This window comes from Mesoplodon bidens (assembly GCF_964165515.1).
Source record: "Mesoplodon bidens genome assembly, chromosome: 10".
In the NCBI taxonomy this organism is placed as follows: Eukaryota; Metazoa; Chordata; class Mammalia; order Artiodactyla; family Ziphiidae; genus Mesoplodon; species Mesoplodon bidens.
In genome coordinates, this window is record NC_138172.1 from 64,776,390 (window position 1) to 64,796,693 (window position 20,304).

General features: G+C 37.2%; 1 protein-coding gene across 1 annotated transcript in view; it reads right to left on the minus strand.

The window, feature by feature from the left end:
- MLIP (muscular LMNA interacting protein) overlaps window positions 1-20,304 on the minus strand; it is a gene marked incomplete at both ends in the record, with an annotated part of 286,062 nt that overhangs the window by 77,849 nt on the left and 187,909 nt on the right. Inside the window, one exon of the mRNA XM_081247370.1 lies at window positions 13,804-13,932. Coding sequence (XP_081103496.1) covers window positions 13,804-13,932 — 129 coding nt within the window. The remainder of the gene's footprint in view (window positions 1-13,803; window positions 13,933-20,304) is intronic.

Genomic DNA, 20,304 nt, shown 5'->3' on the forward strand with positions numbered 1-20,304 from the left:
ATAAACAAATGGTACCTAATGAAACTTAAAAGCTTTTGCAAAGCAAAGGAAACTACAAACAAGATGAAAAGAAAGCCCTCAGAATGGGAGAAAATATTTGCAAATGAATCAACGGACAAAGGATTGATCTCAAAAATATATAAACAGCTTATGCAGCTCAATATTTAAAAAAACAAACAACTCAATCCAAAAATGGACAGAAGACTTAAATAGACAGTTTTCCAAAGAAGACATAGAGATGGCCAAGAAGCACATGAAAAGCTGCTCAACATCACTAATTATTAGAGAAATGCAAATCAAAACTACAGTGAGGTATCCCATCACACCAGTCATAATGGGCATCATCAGAAAATCTACAAATAACATATGCTGGAGAGGGTGTGGAGAAAAGGGAACCCTCTTGCATTGTTGGTGGAAATGTAAATTGATACAGCCACGATGGAGAACAGTATGGAGGTTCCTTAAAAAATTAAAACTAGAATTACCATATGACCCAGCAATCCCACTACTGGGCATATACCCAGAGAAAACCATAATTCAAAAAGACACATGTGCCCCAATATTCATTGCAGCACTATTTACAATAGCCAGGTCATGGAAGCAACCTAAATACCCATCGACAGATGAATGGATAAAGAAGATGTGGTACATATATACAATGCAACATTACTCAGCTACAAAAAGGAACAAAATTGGGTCATTTGTAGAGAGGTGGATGGATCTAGAGACTGTCATATGGAGTGAAGTAAGTCAGAAAGAGAAAAACAAATATTGTATATCAACTCATAAATATGGAACCTAGAAAAATGGTACAGAAAGACCGGTTTGTAAGGCAGAAATGGAGACACAGATATAGAGAACAAACGTATGGACACAAGGGGGGAAAATGTTGGGGGGGGGTGATGAATTGGGAGATTGGGATTGACATATATACACTAATATGTATAAAATGGATAACTAATTAGAACCTGCTGTATAAAAAATTAAAGAAAATTCTAAAATTAAAAATATAAATAAATAAAACAAGTAAAACTCTAAGATTCTTAAACCTACATAAAGCAATGGAAAAGGGGCAGGAGAAGTAATCTCCCTTAGTAATGTGGAAACCTGCACCCTTTAGTTCCTGTCTTCCTTGGTACATACACAAGGTCAAGAGAAATCTTAAAGCAGTAATAATAAAAATAATGATAAATAAATAAATAATAAATGGGAGAGATAAAAGCCTAAGTTTGACAAAGAGCTCCTATATGATTATACCTGGAATAAAATGTAAATATTGTCTCTATAGGACAATTTCTTTAACATTAAAAAGTTTATTGTGTTGATAAATTATCTATTACATATCGTACATAACCTGTATATGATAAATTGTCTGTTACCTATTACATATAGAGGAAGGGAAGAAGGGAGGAAGGGAGGAAGGCAGGAAGGAGTAGGGAGGGAGGGACAGAGGGAGTAAGGGGAAAAGATGAAGAGAAAAACTCACAAATATTTCATTACTTGAATAATCAAAAACAACCTGGTAACAGTTGGAGAAGCAAGATCTCTGGTCTTAACTCTTCCAAAAGAAATGTAACCCTGCAAGCAATTTCGGTTCTCTTCCCTCAAAACTATTCATCAAACCACTTAATCATTTCTAGATCTAAAAAGGTTAAACATTTTCATCTGAAAAATTTTCTTAATAAAAGTTAGCAATGATAAAAAGATAATTTTATGACAAAAGAGATTGAGCCATCTTGATTGAGAAACAAATGTTTAAAAAGCAGCAACTTGTGACAAAGCCAGAAGTCATTCATAATAAAAGGCATTATCTAGTTCACATTTTAACAAAGGTGTTTGCTCTATAATTGTAACACATGGGTGATAAGGAAGTGTAGGTGAAGGTCACAGTAAAAATATAATTTGATGTATATATGTCCATGTCACTCTCTCACTTTGTCACAGCTACATATATACACTACCAAACGTAAAATAGATAGCTAGTCAGAAGCAGCCGCATAGCACAGGGAGATCAGCTCGGTGCTTTGTGACCAACTAGAGGGGTGGGATAGGGAGGGTGGGAGGGAGGGAGACTCAAGAGGGAAGAGATATGGGAACATATGTATATGTATAACTGATTCACTTTGTTATAAATCAGAAACTGAATCTAACTCACCATTGTAAAGCAATTATACTCCAATAAAGATGTTATATATATATATATATATATATATATATATATATATATATATATATATATATATATATATAAAATTTGATGAATAATTAGATAGAAATCTGAAAGTCACCTGCATTGTCATCAAAGTTGAATGTCAAACAGATAGTTTGGGGCCTCCCTGGTGGCGCAGTGGTTGAGAGTCCGCCTGCCGATGCAGGGGATACGGGTTCGTGCCCCGGTCTGGGAGGATCCCATATGCCGCGGAGCATCTGGGCCCGTGAGCCATGGCCGCTGGGCCTGCGCATCCGGAGCCTGTGCTCCGCAACGGGAGAGGCCACAACAGTGAGAGGCCCGCATACCGCAAAAAGAAAAAAAAAAAAAAAAAAACAGATAGTTTGGTACGGAAGTCAGATGTCTAAGAAAGCTCAGAAGAAAAGAAAGAATATAAATACTACAATAAAGAAAATTCCTTATTACCAGTTTACATTCTCTGTGTTGTGAAGGAAACTCGTTAAATGGTCATTTTCACACAAATATATGCTCTTTTCCCTATTGAAGCAAATTAGGAGGAAAATAAAATTTAAGAGTCATACATGCTGGAAAGCACTATTTCTCATTTAAAAAAAAAGAAAAAAGGAAAACATTTCCAGGAAAATGAGATGAAACTACAATACAACCCCCTTTCAATTCTGGCCACAATATTTTATACATTTCTCTAGGGCTTCAGGAAAGAAATGACATACCTAATATCATGGGTTGAATTACTAACTTATAAAGAATGAGAGAAATATATTTTTTACCACATTTTATATAACTGAGGTTAGCGATTGCTTTTTCTACTAAGTTGAGACTCTTCAGTGCAGAAATCACTTTTGTCTAATTAAATACATTAAATGACCAGAAAGCAATCAGTATATTTTGCAAACTCACGAGTAGTCAGATAAACAAAACACCATTCTTCTTTTTGGTATCTTCATTTTAATTAGTGAACTGATTTTTTAGCCTCTGTGTCTTCTGGATGCCCATTTGTCCAATGAACTCTATTAGTTATTTAACTCTGCCTTTAGTTATCAATAGAATGATGCTTCAAAGTACATCACCATAGTTTTATATCTGTAGGTGGAGTGTGAGGGTATTTTGTAAGAACTCAAAAGGATCACAAATTGATATAATAATGGATTGAAAGGTAAATTCAGAGAAGAATCAGCTTCATTCTGAAGTGTCTTTGTTTAAAAATCCATCTAATAGGGCTTCCCTGGTGGCGCAGTGGTTGAGAGTCCGCCTGCCGATGCAGGGGACACGGGTTCGTGCCCCGGTCTGGGAAGATCCCACATGCCGTGGAGCGGTTGGGCCCGTGAGCCATGGCCGTTGAGCCTGCGCGTCCGGAGCCTGTGCTCCGCAATGGGAGAGGCCACAACAGTGAGAGGCCCACGTACAGCAAAAAAAAAAAAAAAAAAAAAAAAAAAATCCATCTAATATAGAATGATGAGAGGAGGCCTTCAAGATAGCAGAGGAGTAAGACGTGGAGATCACCTTCCTCCCCACAAATACATCAAAACTACATCTACATGTGGAACAACTCTTACAGAACACCTACTGAACGCTGGCAGAAGACCTCAGACTTTGCAAAATGCAAGAAGCTCCCCACATGCCTGGGTAAGGCAAAAGAAAAAGGAAAAACATAGACAAAAGAAGAGGGACAGGACCTGCACCTCTGGGAGGGAGCTGTGAAGGAGGAAAAGTTTCCACACACTAGGAAGCCCCTTCACTGGAGGAGACGGGGCTGGGTGGGGGCAAAGCTTCAGAGCCACGGAGGAGAGTGCAGCAACAGGGTACAGAGAACAAAGCAGAGAGATTCCCGTACAGAGGATCAGTGCTGACCAGCACTCACCAGCCTGAGAGGCTCGTCTGTTCACCCGCCGGGGCGGGAGGGGGATGGGAGCTGAGGCTCCAGCTTCAGAGGTTAGATCCCAAGGAGAGGAATGGGGTTGGCTGCATGAACACCGCCTGAAGGGAGCTAGTGCACCACAGCTAGCCAGGAGGGAGTCCAGGAAAAGTCTGGAACTGCCTAAGAGGCAAGAGACCATTGTTTCAGGGTGTATGCAGAGAGGGAATTCAGAGCACTGCCTAAATGAGCTCCAGAGACAGGCACGAGCCGTGGCCATCAGCATGGACCCCAGAGATGGGCATGAAATGCTAAGGCTGTGGTGGCAGCCACCAAGAAGCCTATGCACAAGCACAGGTCAGTATCCACAGCTCCCCTCCTGGGAACCTGTGCAGCCCACTACTGCCAAGGTCCCGTGATCCAAGGACAACTTCCCTGGGAGAACACATGGCATGCCTCAGGCTGGTGCAACCTCTGCTGCAGCAGGCTCTTCCCGCATTCCATACCCCTCCATCTCCTGGGCCTGAGTGAGCCAGAGCCCCCTAATCAGCTGCTACTTTAACCCCATCCTGTCTGAGCAGGAACAGATGTCCTCAGGCGACCTACAGGCAGAGTCTGGGCCAAATCCAAAGCTGAACCCCAGGAGCTGTGCAAAAAAGGAAGAGAAGGGAAATTTCTCCCAGCAGCCTCAGGAGCAGAGGGTTAAACCTCCACAATCAACTTGATGTACACTGCATCTGTGGAGTACCTAACTAGACAAAGAATCATCCCAAAATTGAGGCAGGGGACTTTGTGATCAACTGTAGCCTTGGGGTTTGCTTTCCACATCTAATTTGTTTCTGGTTTTATGTTTATCGTAGTTTAGTACTTAGAGATTATTATAATGGGTAGATTGTTTTATTGATTTGGATGCTCTCTTCCTCCTTTATATATATATATATATATATATATATATATATATATATTTCTTTTTCCTTTTTCTCTTTTTCTGAGTGTGTATGTGTATGCTTCTTTGTGTGATTTTGTCTGGATAGCTTTGCTTTTACCATTTGTCCTAGGGTTCTGTCTGTCCTTTTTTTTTTTTTTTTTCTTTTATAGGTTTTAGTGCTTGTTATCATTTGTGGATTTGTTTTTTGGTTTGGTTGCTCCCTTCATTCTTTCTTACCATTTTTAAAAATTACTTTTTAACTTTTTTAATTTTTAACAATTATTTTTCATTTTAATAACTATTTTATTTCTTTCTATCTTTATTTCTTTTCTTCTCCCTTTTCTTCTGAGCCGTGTGGCTGACAGGGTCTTGGTGCTCCGGGCAGCTGTCAGGCCTGTGCCACTGAGGAGGGAGAGTTGAGTTCAGGACATTGGTCCACAAGAGACCTCCTGGCTCCAAATAATATCAAATGGCGAAAGTTCTCACAGAGATCTCCATCTCAATGCTAAGACCAAGCTCCACTCAACGACCAGCAAGCTACAGTGCTGGACACCCTATGCCAAACAACTAGCAAGACAGGAACACAACCCCATGCATTAGCAGAAAGGGTGCTGAAAATCATAATAAGATCATAGACACCCCAAAACACACCACCGGAAGTGGTCCTGCCCACCAGAAAGACAAGATCCAGCCTCATCCACCAGAACACAGGCACTAGTCCACTCTGCCAGGAAGTCTCCAGAAACCACTGAACCAACCTTAGCCACTGGGGGCAGACACCAAAAACAACAGAACTACTAACCTGCAGCAGGCAAAAAGGAGACGCCAAACACAATAAGTTAAGCAAAATGAGAAGACAGAGAAACACACAGCAGATGAAGGAGCAAGATAAAAACACAGCAGACAAAAACAAATAAGGAGGAAAGAGGCAGTGTACCTGAAAAAGAATTCAGAGTAAGAATAGTAAAGATGATCCAACATCTTGGAAATAGAATGAAGAAAATATAAGAAATATTTAACAAGGACCTAGAAGAACAGAGAGCAAACAAACAATGATGAACAACAAAATAAATGAAATTAAAAACTCTCTAGAAGGAATTAATAGCAGAATAACTGAGGCAGAAGAATGGATAAGTGACTGGGAAGAAAAAATAGTGGAAATAACTACTGCAGAGCAGAATAAAGGAAAAACAATGAAAAGAATTGGGGACGGTCTTAGAGACATCTGGGACAACATTAAATGCACCAACATTCAAATAATAGGGGTCCCAAAAAATGAAGAGAAAAAGAAAGGGACTGAGAAAATATTTGAAGAGATTAGAGTTGAAAACTTCCCTAATATGGGAAAGGAAATAGTCAATCAAGTCCAGGAAGTGCAGAGAGTCCTGTACAGGAAAAATCCAAGGAGAAACATGCCAAGACACATATTAATCAAACTATCAAAAATTCAATATAAAGAAAAAATATTAAAAGCAACAAGGGAAAAAAAACAAATAACATACAAGGGAATCAGCAGAAACTCTGCAAGCCAGAAGGGAGTGGCAGGACATGTGATGAAAGGTAAAACCCTACAACAAAGAATACTCTACCCAGCAAGAACCTCATTGAGATTTGACAGAGAAATTAAAACATTTACAGACAAGCAAAAGCTAAGAGAATTCAGCCCCACCAAACCAACTTTACAACAAAAGCTAAAGGAACTTCTCTAGTCAGGAAACACAAGAGAAGGAAAAGACCTACAAGAACAAACCAAAAACAATTAAGAAAATGGTAATAGGAACATACATATCGATAATTACCTTAAATGTAAATGGATTAAATGTTCCAACCAAAAGACATAGACTGGCTGAATGGATACAAAACAAGACCCATATATATGCTGTCTACAAGACACCCTCTTCAGACCTAGGGACACATACAGACTGAAAGTTAAGGGATGGAAAAAGATATTCTATGCAAATGGAAATCAAAAGAAAGCTAGAGTAGGAATTCTCAGATCAGACAAAATAGACTTTAAAACAAAGACTATTACAAGAGACAAAGAATGACACCATATAATGATCAAGGGATCAATCCAAGAAGAAGGTATAACAATTCTAAATATTTATGCACCCAACATAGGAACACCTCAATACACAGGCAAATTCTAACAGCCAAAATGGGAATTCCACAGTAACACAATTATAGTAGGGGACTTTAACACCCCTCTTTCACCAATGGACAGATCATCCAAAATGAAAATAAAGGAAACACAAGCTTTAAATGATACATTAAACAAGATGGACTCAATTGATATTTATAGGGCATTCCATCCAAAAACAACAGAATACACTTTCTTCTCAAGTGCTCATGGAACATTCTCCAGGATAGATCATATCTTGGGTCACAAATCAAGGCTTGGTAAATTTAAGAAAATTGAAATTGTATCAACTATCTTTTCTTACCACAAGGCTATGAGACTACTTATCAATTACAGGAAAAAATCTGTAAAAAATACAAAGACGTGGAGGCTAAAAAATATAATACTTACTAACCAAGAGATCACTGAAGAAATCAAAGAGGAAATCAAAAAATACCTAGAAACAAATGACAATGAAAACATGATGGCCCAAAACCTATGGGATGCAGCAAAAGCAGTTCTAAGAGAGAAGTTTACAGCAATACAATCCTACCTCAAGAAACAAGAAACATCTCAAATAAACAACTTAACCCTACACCTAAGGCAATTAGAGAAAGAAGAGCAAAAATACCCCAGAGTTAACAGAAGGAAAGAAACCACAAAGATCAGATGAGAAATAAATGAAAATGAAATGAAGGAAACGATAGGAAAAAATCAATAAAACTAAAATCTGGTTCATTGAGAAGATAATCAAAATTGATAAACCATTAGCTAGACTCATCAAGAAAAAAAGGTAGAAGACTCAAATCAATAGAATTAGAAATGAAAAAGGAGAAGTAACAACTGACACTGCAGAAATACAGTGCAGATGCAAATGCAGTGCAAATGCAGATCATGAGAGATTACTACAAGCCACCATATGTCAATAAAATGGACAACCTGGAAGAAATGGACAAATTCTTAGAAAAGCACATCCTTCTGAGACTGAAACTGGAAAAGATAGAAAATAGAAACAGACCAACCACAAGCACTGAAATAGAAACTGTGATTAAAAATCTTCCAACAAACAAAAGCCCAGGACCAGATCACTTCACAGGTGAATTCTATCAAACATTAGAAAGAGTTAACACCTATCCTTCTCAAACTCTTCCAAAATATAGCAGAGGGAGGAATGCTCCTAAACTCACTTTATGAGACCACCATCACCCTAATACCAAAACCAGATGAAGATGTCACAAAGAAAGAAAACTACAGGCCAATATCACTGATGAACATAGATGTAAAAATCCTCAACAAAATACTAGCAAAGAGAATCCAACAGCACATTAAAAGGATCATACACCATGGTCAAGTGGGCTTTATCTCAGAAATGCAAGGATTTTTCAATATACACAAATCAATCAATGGAATAAACCATATTAACAAATAGAAGGAGGAGAATCATATGATCATCTCAATAGATGCAGTAAAAGCTTTCTACATAATTCAACACTGAATTATGATAAAACTCCTCCAGAAAGTAGGCAGAGAGGAAACTTATCTCAACATAATTAAAGCTGTATATTGACATATGTGACAAAGCCACAGCCAACATCATTCTCAATGGTGAAAAACTGAAGCCATTTCCTTTAAGATCAGGAGCAAGACAAGGTTTCCCACTCTCACCACTATTATTCTACATAGTTTTGGAAGATTTAACCACTGCAATCAGAGAAGAAAAAGAAATAAAAGGAATACAAATGAGAAAAGAAGAAGTAAAGCTGTCACTGTTTGCAGATGACATGATACTATACATAGAGAATCCTAAAGATGTCACAAGAAAATGCTAGAGCTAATCAATGAATTTGGCAAAGTAGAAGGGTACAAAATTTATGCACAGAAATCTCTTACATTCCTATACACTAATGATGAAAAATCTGGAAGAGAAATTAAGGAAACACTCCCGTTTATCATTGCAACAAAAAGAATATAATACCTAGGAATAAACTTACCTAAGGAGACAAAAGACCTGTATGCAGAAAATTATAAGACACTGATGAAAGAAATTAAAGATGATACAAATAGATGGAGAAATATACCATTTTCTTGGATTGGAAGAATCAACATTGTGAAAATGACTCTACTACCCAAAGCAATCTACAGATTTGATGCAATCCCTATCAAATTACTAATGGCATTTTTCACAGAAGTAGAGCAAAAAATTTTACAATTTCTATGGAAACACAAAAGACCTCGAATAAACAAAGCGATCTTGAGAAAGAAAAACAGAGCTGGAAGAATCAGGCTCCCTGACTTCAGACTATACTACAAAGCTATAGTAATCAAGACAGTATGGTACTGGCACAGAAACAGAAGTATAGATCAATGGAATAGGATAGAAAGCCCAGAGATAAACCCACGCACATATGGTCACCTTAATTTTGATAAAGGATGCAAGAATATACAGTGGAGAAAAGATAGCCTCTTCAGTAAGTGGTGCTGGGAAAACTGGACAGCTACATGTAAAAGAAAGAAATTACAACACTCCCTAACACCATACACAAAAATAAACTCAAAATAGATTAAAGACCTTAATGTAAGGCCAGACACTACCAAACTCTTAGAGGAAAACATAGGGAGAACACTCCATGACATAAATCACAGCAAGATCCTTTTTGACCCATCTCCTAGAGAAATGGAAATAAAAACAAAAATAAACAAATGGACCTAATGAAACTCAAAAGCTTTTGCACAGCAAAGGAAACCATAAACAAGACCAAAAGATAACCCTCAGAATGGGAGAAAATATTTGCAAATGAAGCAACTGGCAAAGGATTAATCTCCCAAATTACAAGCAGGTCATGAAGCTCAATATCAAAAAAACAAACAACCCAATCCAAAAATGGGCAAAAGACCTAAATAGACATTTCTCCAAAGAAGATATACAGATTGCCAACAAACACATTAAAAGATACTCAACATCACTAATCATTAGAAAAAGGCAAATCAAAACTACAGTGAGGCATCACTTTACACCAGTCAGAATGGCCATCATCAAAAAATCTACAAACAGTAAGTTCTGGAGAGGGTGTGGAGAAAAGGGGACCCTCTTGCACTGTTGGTGGGAATGTAAATAGATACAGCCACTATGGAGAACAGTATGGAGGTTCCTTAAAGAACTAAAAATAGAACTACCATACAACCCAGCAATCCCACTACTGGGCATATACCCTGAGAAAACCATAAGTCAAAAAGAGTCATGTACCACAATGTTCATTGCAGCTCTATTTACAACAGCCAGGACATGGAAGCAACCTAAGTGTCCATCGACAGATGAATGGTTAAAGAAGTGGTACATGTATGCAATGGACTATTACTCAACCATAAAAAGAAACAAAATTGAGTTATTTGTAGTGAGGTGGATGGACATAGTGTCTGTCATACAGAGTGAAGTAAGTCAGTAATAGAAAAACAAATACTGCATGCTAGCACATATTATGGAATTAAAAAAACAATACAAAATAAAAAATCATGGTTCTGATGAACCTAAGTTCAGGACAGGAATAAAGACACAGATGTAGAGAATGGACTTGAGGACATGGGGAGGGGGAAGGGTACGCTGGGATGAAGTGAGAAAGTGGCATAGAGTTTTATATACTACCAAATGTAAAGTAGATAGCTAGTGAGAAGCAGCGGCATAACACAGGGAGATCAGCTGAGTGTTTTGTGACCACCTAGAGTGGTGGGATAGGGAGGGTGGGGGGGAGATGCAAGAGTGAGGAGTTATGGGTATATATATATATATATATATATATATATATATATATATATATATATGTATAGCTGATTCACTTTGTTAGAAAGCAGAAACTAAGACACCATTGTAAAGCATTAATACTCCAGTAAAAGTGTTAAATTAAAAAAAAAAAAAGAATGATGCTTCCTGGCCTATGCCATTTTGATGTAAAAGTTGTTGACTAATAAGTTTCAATTACTTGATTCAGCATTTGGTTTCAAACTTTGCTTTTCGTACTCAGGGACTATCTCCAGGCAACTCTTCAGTTCATTATAAGTTCAAAAGTCTGCCTGGTTGTACCTTCTTATGCTACAGTAAATACATTTTTGTCTTGTTTCATCATCTTTGGTGTGTAACTTTTTATAACAGAGAGTTTTGAAATCATATTTTATGACAGTGAAGCTGCTAGGGGAAATTCATGGACTTAACAATCCTATCCAACATCTCCTGTCATGTGGGACTGTCCCCAGGACAGGGCAGATCAGTGAATGTGAGCTGTTTCAGTTTGGCTCAACTGTCGGGCTAAAGAATTTTCCATTACATGGATGGGTGGTGAGATCAACTGAGTTTAGAACCATTCAATTTATTCTGTGGCAGCAGCAAAAGAGAATGCAATAGTGACCAGAACTGAATTTGAGTTAAGTTCTGATGAAGTAGCCATGCTGTGATCACAATTTTTTTTTTACTCAATTCATTATTTAAGGAGCTTTCAGCATTTATGCTTGTGAGCTGTCTTTTGTATCTGCCTCCATTGTAGATTCTGGCTACAATGAAGTGGTGGTTATAGCTCCATGTAGAGGCCAGTTGATAGTATATGCAGCTTCCCGGTTTCCTAGTATATTCATTTTTCCTCTCCTGCAAGGTCAATGAATAAGACCAGGGAAGGTCTGGAATTCACTTTTAAGTGCTCTGCTAGACATCTTTCAATTCTGACAGTCTGCTGACACAGAAGTTGGGATATACACAAGAATAAACTGATTGAAAGAAAATATAAATAAGTCTATGCACCACCAAAATACTTGCAGAAGAACTCAAATTTTCTACAAATTATCTGAAAATACATAAGTTTATGGTGTACATAAACAGAGCTTTAAACTTGCCGTATAGTCAGGAAAAGCTATGAAAAGAACTGGCACCTCCTTTTAATGAAACGAATTTCCTACACCTGAAAATGGAGTTTATCATTCCAGAGGACAGTAAATTGTGATAAATTATAGGTAGATTAACTTGACATTCTACAAAGAATCTTGTTTAAGGCAAAATGCATAAATTTAAAATTATACTAATACAAAAGAACAAAATTTTTATTTTATAGCATTAGATCATATTTGAAGAATATGTTGCATGGATAATATGTGAAATTTATTTTAACTGTTGGCATTTTTGTCATATAATACTAGATTACTTTTATAAATTTTTATAATAATCCCATACTGTCTAAAATGTCACATTAAGCCTCTAAAATATCAGTGTCATATAAGCAATAGATATCTAATAAATATTTTCATTGATGATGGAAATATGTTTTCTGAACAGGAATTTCCATTTCTTTTATGTGCAGATTTAGTGAACACACCTTAGATATCAATAAGATTTCCCTATTTAATTTAATTAATTGAGGGCTTCCTTTTATTCTATAAAATGAGAATAATTGCCTCTAATTATCATTTTCAATGATATTAGTGTCTCCTAAAAATGCTTAACTTATTGAAATCCTATGTCTTCACAAAGTATATATAAATAAGCAGAAAATATTATCATCTCCATTTTATAATAAAAACTGTAGCTAAGCATGAGAAAGTATTTATAATGAACTTTTTCCAAGGCTTTTAGCCTACTCACAGTTCTTAGGTTTTAAATAACACAGATTTTAGAATTTGAAGGATCTTTAAAAAGTACCTCTTCTGAATGCCTCATTTTATGCATTAAGACACAAACTGGGCAAGATGAAATACCCTGCTCAGTGTCATAGAGCTAGTATAATAGGAGACAAGATATTTCTTATGTTTCACAAATATGACCATAATTTCTATTTTCAAGAATATTGTTAGTTATCATTTTCAAACTGAACTTTAAAAAGAGTATAGCACCTTATGTTCTTTTGCAAGTCTATTCTCTTATAGATTACCAAATGTCGTGGTGATCTTGCGTATCCTGGTTGTATCCACAAAGATTTCTGGATTGCTTGCATTGCTGAAGCATGTAATAATGTTTGAGATATAAAATATATAATCCATGTCTCTTTGTTGCATTTGAAGAAGACAAATAATGATGTAAGGTTTCCCTTTGAGATAATTTATGACATTTTATATTACAAAAATGTGTATTTTCATGTTTTTCCTGAATATCTTATAAAGCACCATCAACAACCTTCCATTATACCTTCTTCAACATATAGGATATATAAGGAGAAGATAGTATACCTTTTTTGCACATAAACCAAAAAATCAATGATGCCTTAAAATAACTTAAGCCCTTATTCCCTATCTAGTAACACTCAATCTAGGGTATCACATCATCTCTATTATGTTGATATGAATCCAAACAATAGATCTTCTGTCAAATATACTAATATACCAAACCTAAAGCATTGCATTGCTTCAAAAGGAAGCAGGATTTTAGAAATAAGACTGCAGCACCTCTATGACTCATTTAATCAGTGACTCCATGATGTCTTTATAGGAAGTAACATCTTGGTCCCCAAAACAATACCAGCACTAGGTAGAAAAATTTTAGGAAAAAGCATTTAAATACTTCAAAATATCATCCTGAAAATACTTAAGAATTGTTTTATTATGTAAAAAAATAGATCTTTTTTATTACTAAGGATATTCCAATCACAAACATTTTCTTGCACACACCATATTCATAGAGGCATCTTTATATTTTGTACAGTTATTTATCCAAATATCAAAGACTTTCTCATATGCACACTCACCTGCTCAGAAAAGAAGTCACTGTGCTCTTCCAGGTATTTACTGAAAGGGTTGGGTTCATAGACTTCCTCCTCTTTTTTCAGTAATATTTTAGATTTTATAGGTACGGGGCGAATTACTCCAGGCTTCGTCTTCATGAATATCAATTTTTTTTAAATAAAGGAAAAAATACTATTAAAATTAATGCATAGGTATATTAAGTCATTCATTTGTTCTCACAGAAATTTTTTTATTTTAAAATGATTTTATAAATACATAAAAACAGCTAGAAATCAAATGATTTTTAACTAATGTAACTTTAGTTTTAGTTACCTGTTACAGCACAATCAACTCATTAAGATCTACTATTATGACGTTCAAAATGCAAAAACATCTTCATTTATCTAGTCAAACATGTTCCTATATCCTTGCCAGCATATTCAGTCAATAAATATTTCATTTGACAAATATTTATTGAGAGCATCCTCGGTGCTAGGCAGCATACTCATTTGGGGCATGATAGGATAGACGAATCTAGTACAATCCAGAAATCCCAAAACAACTTTCTTTTTCTGGAAACCCTAAAATCCCAGAAGCCATGTTCAGACTGTGTATGATGAAACCAAGTGTAGCTTTCTGACTCAAGGGGAGGGGGGTTAGGTAGCACACAGATGTTCTCTTCCATGAATATGGAACACTGCTTTAAACTGCTCTGTGGCCATGCTGGGAGACTGAAATTATAATACGTGGATTTGGGAGCTATGGGAAAGACTTAATCTGCCATAAAAGCAGATCTGATGCGATCAAGAAAAATACAGCAAAGTGTATGGAGAAGAGACACACTTGAGGGCTTTCCAGAATTGAATTCCAAAACATTCCTGGGACCCAGCTGAATTTCTTCTCTGAGGCTCCCTAAGATTTTCCTTTTCTTTTACACAAATTTCCCTTTTTTTTTTCCAATTCAGGTTGACTTCTATAACTTGCAATCAAAAGAGTTTGAGTGAATAGACCAGTCATTTCAGACTCGTGGATTTGTACCCAATGTCAGTCTGATGAGAGAGAGAGAGAGGAATCTAGTTTGGGGCAATTTCAAAATGATGTTTCACAAACACCAAAATCTTGTTACACTGTAAAATTCCACAAAATGATTGATAAGTTTCCAAAAAACATCCCAAACAAGAATTCAGTAAAAAGTTGTGATGCTTTTTCTGTTTGAGCATTTTGCTGTAATCATTCTTCTCAAGCCCATTTCATTTCAGAAAACAGTAAATTAGCTCTCCTCAGTCTGTGATGATGCTCTCGAGTTAAGCCTGAAGGGAGGACATCTATCTCTCTGCCCTATAAGCCATCCGTCATGTTTTGAGTCTTGAATAAATGCCACTCTGCAATATTTTTTTCAACCCATATTTTCCCAGCTGGCTTTCATATCTATGCCAACTGGGGGAATAAAGATTGAGAAAAATCTCTATCTTCCCCAGGCAGGGAAATATATCCCACTTAAGAAACTCTGATTTCTCTTCAGGGGAAAAGATGAGCAAGTAACAACCAATTATGCGTGAAGTCACACAGTTGAGTATACATATGAGAGTAATATCCTCCAATGAACTCAGCACGAGAACAAAGCTCAAGCAGGTGCTGATTTCTACAGCCACCTGTCATAGGGAGACACTTGATACCCGGGTCATGATCCGAAACTGTCCAGATTTCCTGTCTCTCTTTTCCACGTGACTTCCTGTTTCATTTCTCCTTCCTGCTGCTCCTACTCGTGTACCTTCTCTCCTGCTCCTTTGGGAAGCAGGAAATCAGTACAATTCTGGTACTCAGGGCTTACCAGGTTCTAAAACCAACATGGAAGTTTAGAAACTAAGCTTAACGGCACCAGCAAAAAGATGAAAGCAGAGGGAAGAAATCTGACCAGAAGCACTTGATATGCTGTAAGAATCCTCCTGCCAGAGAAACTTGATGCCCTGGTTCCTGCATTGCTAACAGGTGGACGTTTTGGGTCATCCTGGCCTGGAAACTTCCACTCAGGTCATCTCTCTTGGGATCATCATCCTCCAGGGTGAATGCAGAAAAAACAGTCCTCTGGTTCACTGGATATCAAGTAGCTTTAATATCAGAATCAGTTACTGACGCTTCATGCTTATTTCTCTGTCAGGTTTGATGTCTTTTGTTGCTATGAATTTCCTGGATTTGATAGTTGTCTGGCAATTGAACAAGGATTCTTTCCCCATTTCCTCTATTTCCACCTGCTCTTTTCTTGGACTTTGTGTTCCTAGGCTTTGGTCTACCTGAAATCTCTGAATTTTCCTCATTCTAGTTTGCTTATTTGGTCTCAGTACAATTGCTCCAATTCTTCCATTATATTCTTTACCTCTTTCTTTAGTCCTGTTTTTTCTCCTGCACCATAATTTGCTGTCACTTACCAGCCAGAATTTCATGGACAGGGAAGGCAACTCCAGGCAAAGGAAGGCTAAACATAGTTTGCCTTTGACATCGCTCACACTTCCTGCCCTATAACCTTTAACCATACCCTCCACACCTAACTGTGTCTTGGCCTTTGGTCAAATTGAAACTCAAACCTTGTTGACCCAATTCCGAACCTCATGTACTCTCCATAAACCATGGTATACTGATCAATCCTGTTAATGGCAGCCTCTGCACCTTGCTCATACCATTCCACATGCTTTGAAACCAGGCTCAAAACACTTGAGGATTCATTGCAGATAATGACATCATCATTATCCCATAGACCCATATTCCATATCTTACAGGCACTACATTCAATATTTTAAATTGATTATCTCATCAATTCCTTATCAACAACCCTGTGAGAGACTTAGAATCAGTCACATGCCAAAGCCATGCAGTTAATATGTGAACAAGTCGAGGTTTAATCCAGGTCTAGTCTGGTCATAAACCCAGGATTTTAATTACTCTGATGCCTACTCCAGAGATAGAGATGGAGAGAAATAGCATAGAGAGAAACTTAACATGATTTTTAAACACCCATCTCTCTATAACGTCCTCTGGGCAATCACTAACAAAGTCCTAGTATTTTTATGTTTTTGATTCCTTCTAAATCCATTGCTTCTGTTTTATTTCCACTGCCAACTGCCACATTCATGACTTAAGCCATGGTTAACTCATCACATGTCATTTTACTTTTCTTTTCACTAGTCTTAGTAAATCCAGGTTTTCTTACCTTAAGCAGGGCACAAACACAACAGTCAGCCTCCTAAAGGATTCTGTAGTTTGCACAACCAGACATCAAAATTTATACTGATATTTCTCTGGACTTGGTATAAAATCCAGTCCCAAGAAGCAGCATGATATTGGTGGGGGGAAAGTACGAGGACATAGATTTTGATTTTTGCAATAGTGTTAATAGACTCTATGACCTTGGGAAAATCCATTCGACCTGTCTGGACCATCTACTAAAGGATCCTAATCCTCCTGCATGATTAGGTCCTTTAATAATGAATAACGGCACATTTGATTATTTACATTCCTGCCTCCTCAAGAACAACATCACATAAAGTTACTGCATAAGGCTTAGAACAGACTGTCCTTTATCAATTCCTAATCTATGCTGCATCCTTGCTCATAGTCACCTGGTATCTTCAGACTCCAAGTAGACTGGTTTGCTAATTCTGGCAAACCTAATTTGCTAAGTCTGCATCCAAACAAAAACAAAGGAAATTAGATTAACAAGTGAGAAGACTCTAAAAAGGTGAGCTACTCTAAGATGATCAGTGCCAGCAATATGACAACTAAACTAACCCGAGGAGGCCCTTCCTTCATGTTTTAGCTGCTAAAGAATCGACAGATCCAGCTAGACTCGTGAGTGATACAAACAAATGTCATTCTTACAATGCCAGGGAAAGCGACACCATAACTTTCGTTCCAGCCTACGTGAAGAAATAAAAACAGGTAATGACTCCCATAGCCAGCAAAAAGAGCACAGAAAAAACAACAAGAAGGTTCTCCAAATAGCAAATTTCAATGTATTGTGATGAATCTCCTGAGAATTGATTTACAGTGGATGTAAGACTTTTCCCCCCTCTTTTGGAGCTATATTTTGAAAAAACAAAAAAAGGTTAATCTTTCATTCTTGCTAGTAAAATATTTCCCCCACCTTCAGAAAAAAAACATTATCATTGCAGAAATGGGTAGGCAGATGTTTTATTTTTAACTGGAACCAGAATACTGTGATTCTGATAACAGAATACTGTGATTCTGTTATTGTAAGTTTTAAAATCTGAGAACCTCATTTTAGAGCCAGGAGTACATATGGGCTTTTAGTGGATGGGGAGTCTGCCTGTTTATATTCTTCTTGACACAATTCCAAGAGTGCTAGATCCCAACAATCATGGACAACTCTGTTCTCCATTTGCTTTGATGAGAAGAGTAGTTTGCACAATACTGATAAAGTCTTTTTTTTTAAACTGAAGTATAGTTGATTTACAATGTTGTGTTAATTTCAGGTGTAAAGAAAAGTGATTCAGTTATACATATATATGTACATGTTGCTATACATATATATGTATATGTGTATGCATATATGTATGCATGTATATATACACATATATGTGTATATTCTTGACATGTGTATGACATATGTGTATATGTTGCTATGCATATATACATATGTGTTATTCTTGACATATATGTATGTATGACATATATGTATATGTGTGTATTCTTGACATTTTTGAAGTGCCTTAAAGACAAAGCAACCATTGTCTTGGAGCTCTGAAGCATTCCTCTATCAGACCATCTATCAGATGCTCTCTGCAGGCATTTTGCCAAGTGAGACCTATTCTATGTCAGGAACTGTAGTGTCTACCCAGATGAATAAGACATAACCCTTGTACTCAGAGGGCTCACAATTCAGGTGAGTTAAGCACAGAACAATCACTAAGTAAATCAATCCGCATCACAGGACTCCAGCCAAAGCACTCTAATGCCTCATCTTCTCACTTAGAGTAAAAACCCAAACCGTTACAAAGCCTGCAGGGTGATGCCTTCAAGACTCCATATGACCTAATCTTTCACTCTCCAACCAGCTTCTCCCTTTCCAATCTTGTCTCCTGCTACTGCCCCTCTCTCTCCCTCACTCACCACTCTGGCACACACTGTGTTCCCTACTCTGGGAGCTTGAACTTGCTCTTTGTGTGGTCTGGAACTCTCTTCTCCCTTTCCAGGACTCTCTCTTTCAATTCTTCAACTCTCTGCTCAAATGTCACCTTAGTAGCAGACAGGTTTTCCCTAATGACCCATGTAAAATATCAATCCCCACCTCCTCTTACTCACCCTATTTTTTTCCATAGTACTTAACACAATCTGAGCTCAGTTTATGTTTATTTTCTTCCTTCCTCCACTAGAATGTATTTAAGATCTGTGAGGTCAGAGATCATTGTTTTCTTCACTATTATCTCTCCAAAACCTAGAACTGTGCTGGGAACCTAATAGATGCTAAATAGACATTTGAAGGATGAATAAACTAATTGACAGGCAGAAGCTCAATATGCTGGCTATGATCCAGTATGGGTCTCCCCTTATTTTTCCTGGACTGACTTTTTGATTACAGTATAACCAGGAAGAAGGAACTTCACCAGATAGAAGATCTACATGCCTTTCACCCCTAGGGGACCAGAAGAATGAATGTGAGTTTGTGAGCTCTACCCTCAGAGATAAGAAAGAGTAGAAAGCCGAAGTTATCATCTCCAATGATACAGGAAGTCAAGACCAGGGACCAGAGGCCACATTTTTAAGGACTTTGCAAGATTTTAACTCTCTTTATTTTTAAAAAATCATTTCTTTTTCCCCCTGTTTGATTGCAGTGATAAGCAATAAGTCTTAACATGGAAGAAAATGATATCATCTTCTTTGGAGAATTCAAGAGTGGGTGGAACTTGGGAGCTCACATCTAACTATTATTAGTCTTAAGGGAGAAGAAGTCCAAGAGATACAGTATGTGGAGTCCCGGGGCCTGGGGTCAGGTTTTAATGGCCTGTGGGGCACTGATCCCACTATTCATTTGTGTTTATAACTCATCAAGTATACACTTATTCTTGAATATTGCTACTCGAGCACTGTGAAAATAGATATTGTTTCTGTCCTTTGGAACTTATAATCATAATTCTATGACAAGTTGGTACTGCCTCTGGCTGGAGACCAAAGTTGAAAACTAACTGTCAACACTGACCTAGAGAATCCATTATACGGATAATGCCTTCTTAGAACCACGTCTTTCATAAATTAACTCCAACTAGTGAACTGGTGTTTTTAATTGCCTTTGACTGAGGTAGTAAGCTCTGGAGTCATGTGATAAGTAAAGAAAAGAAATAAAGAATAGGATCCCAGTTTTCAAGGGTTTATTTCTATCTTTTTGAAGAAACAAGATGTGTAAAAAAAGAAAAAAACAACAAGAAAGTAATAAAACACATCATATAGAAAATTCTGTGAGTCTCGCTAATTTGATGGATCCAAGGAGTTGTGAAAGTACCATTGCTGCTTCT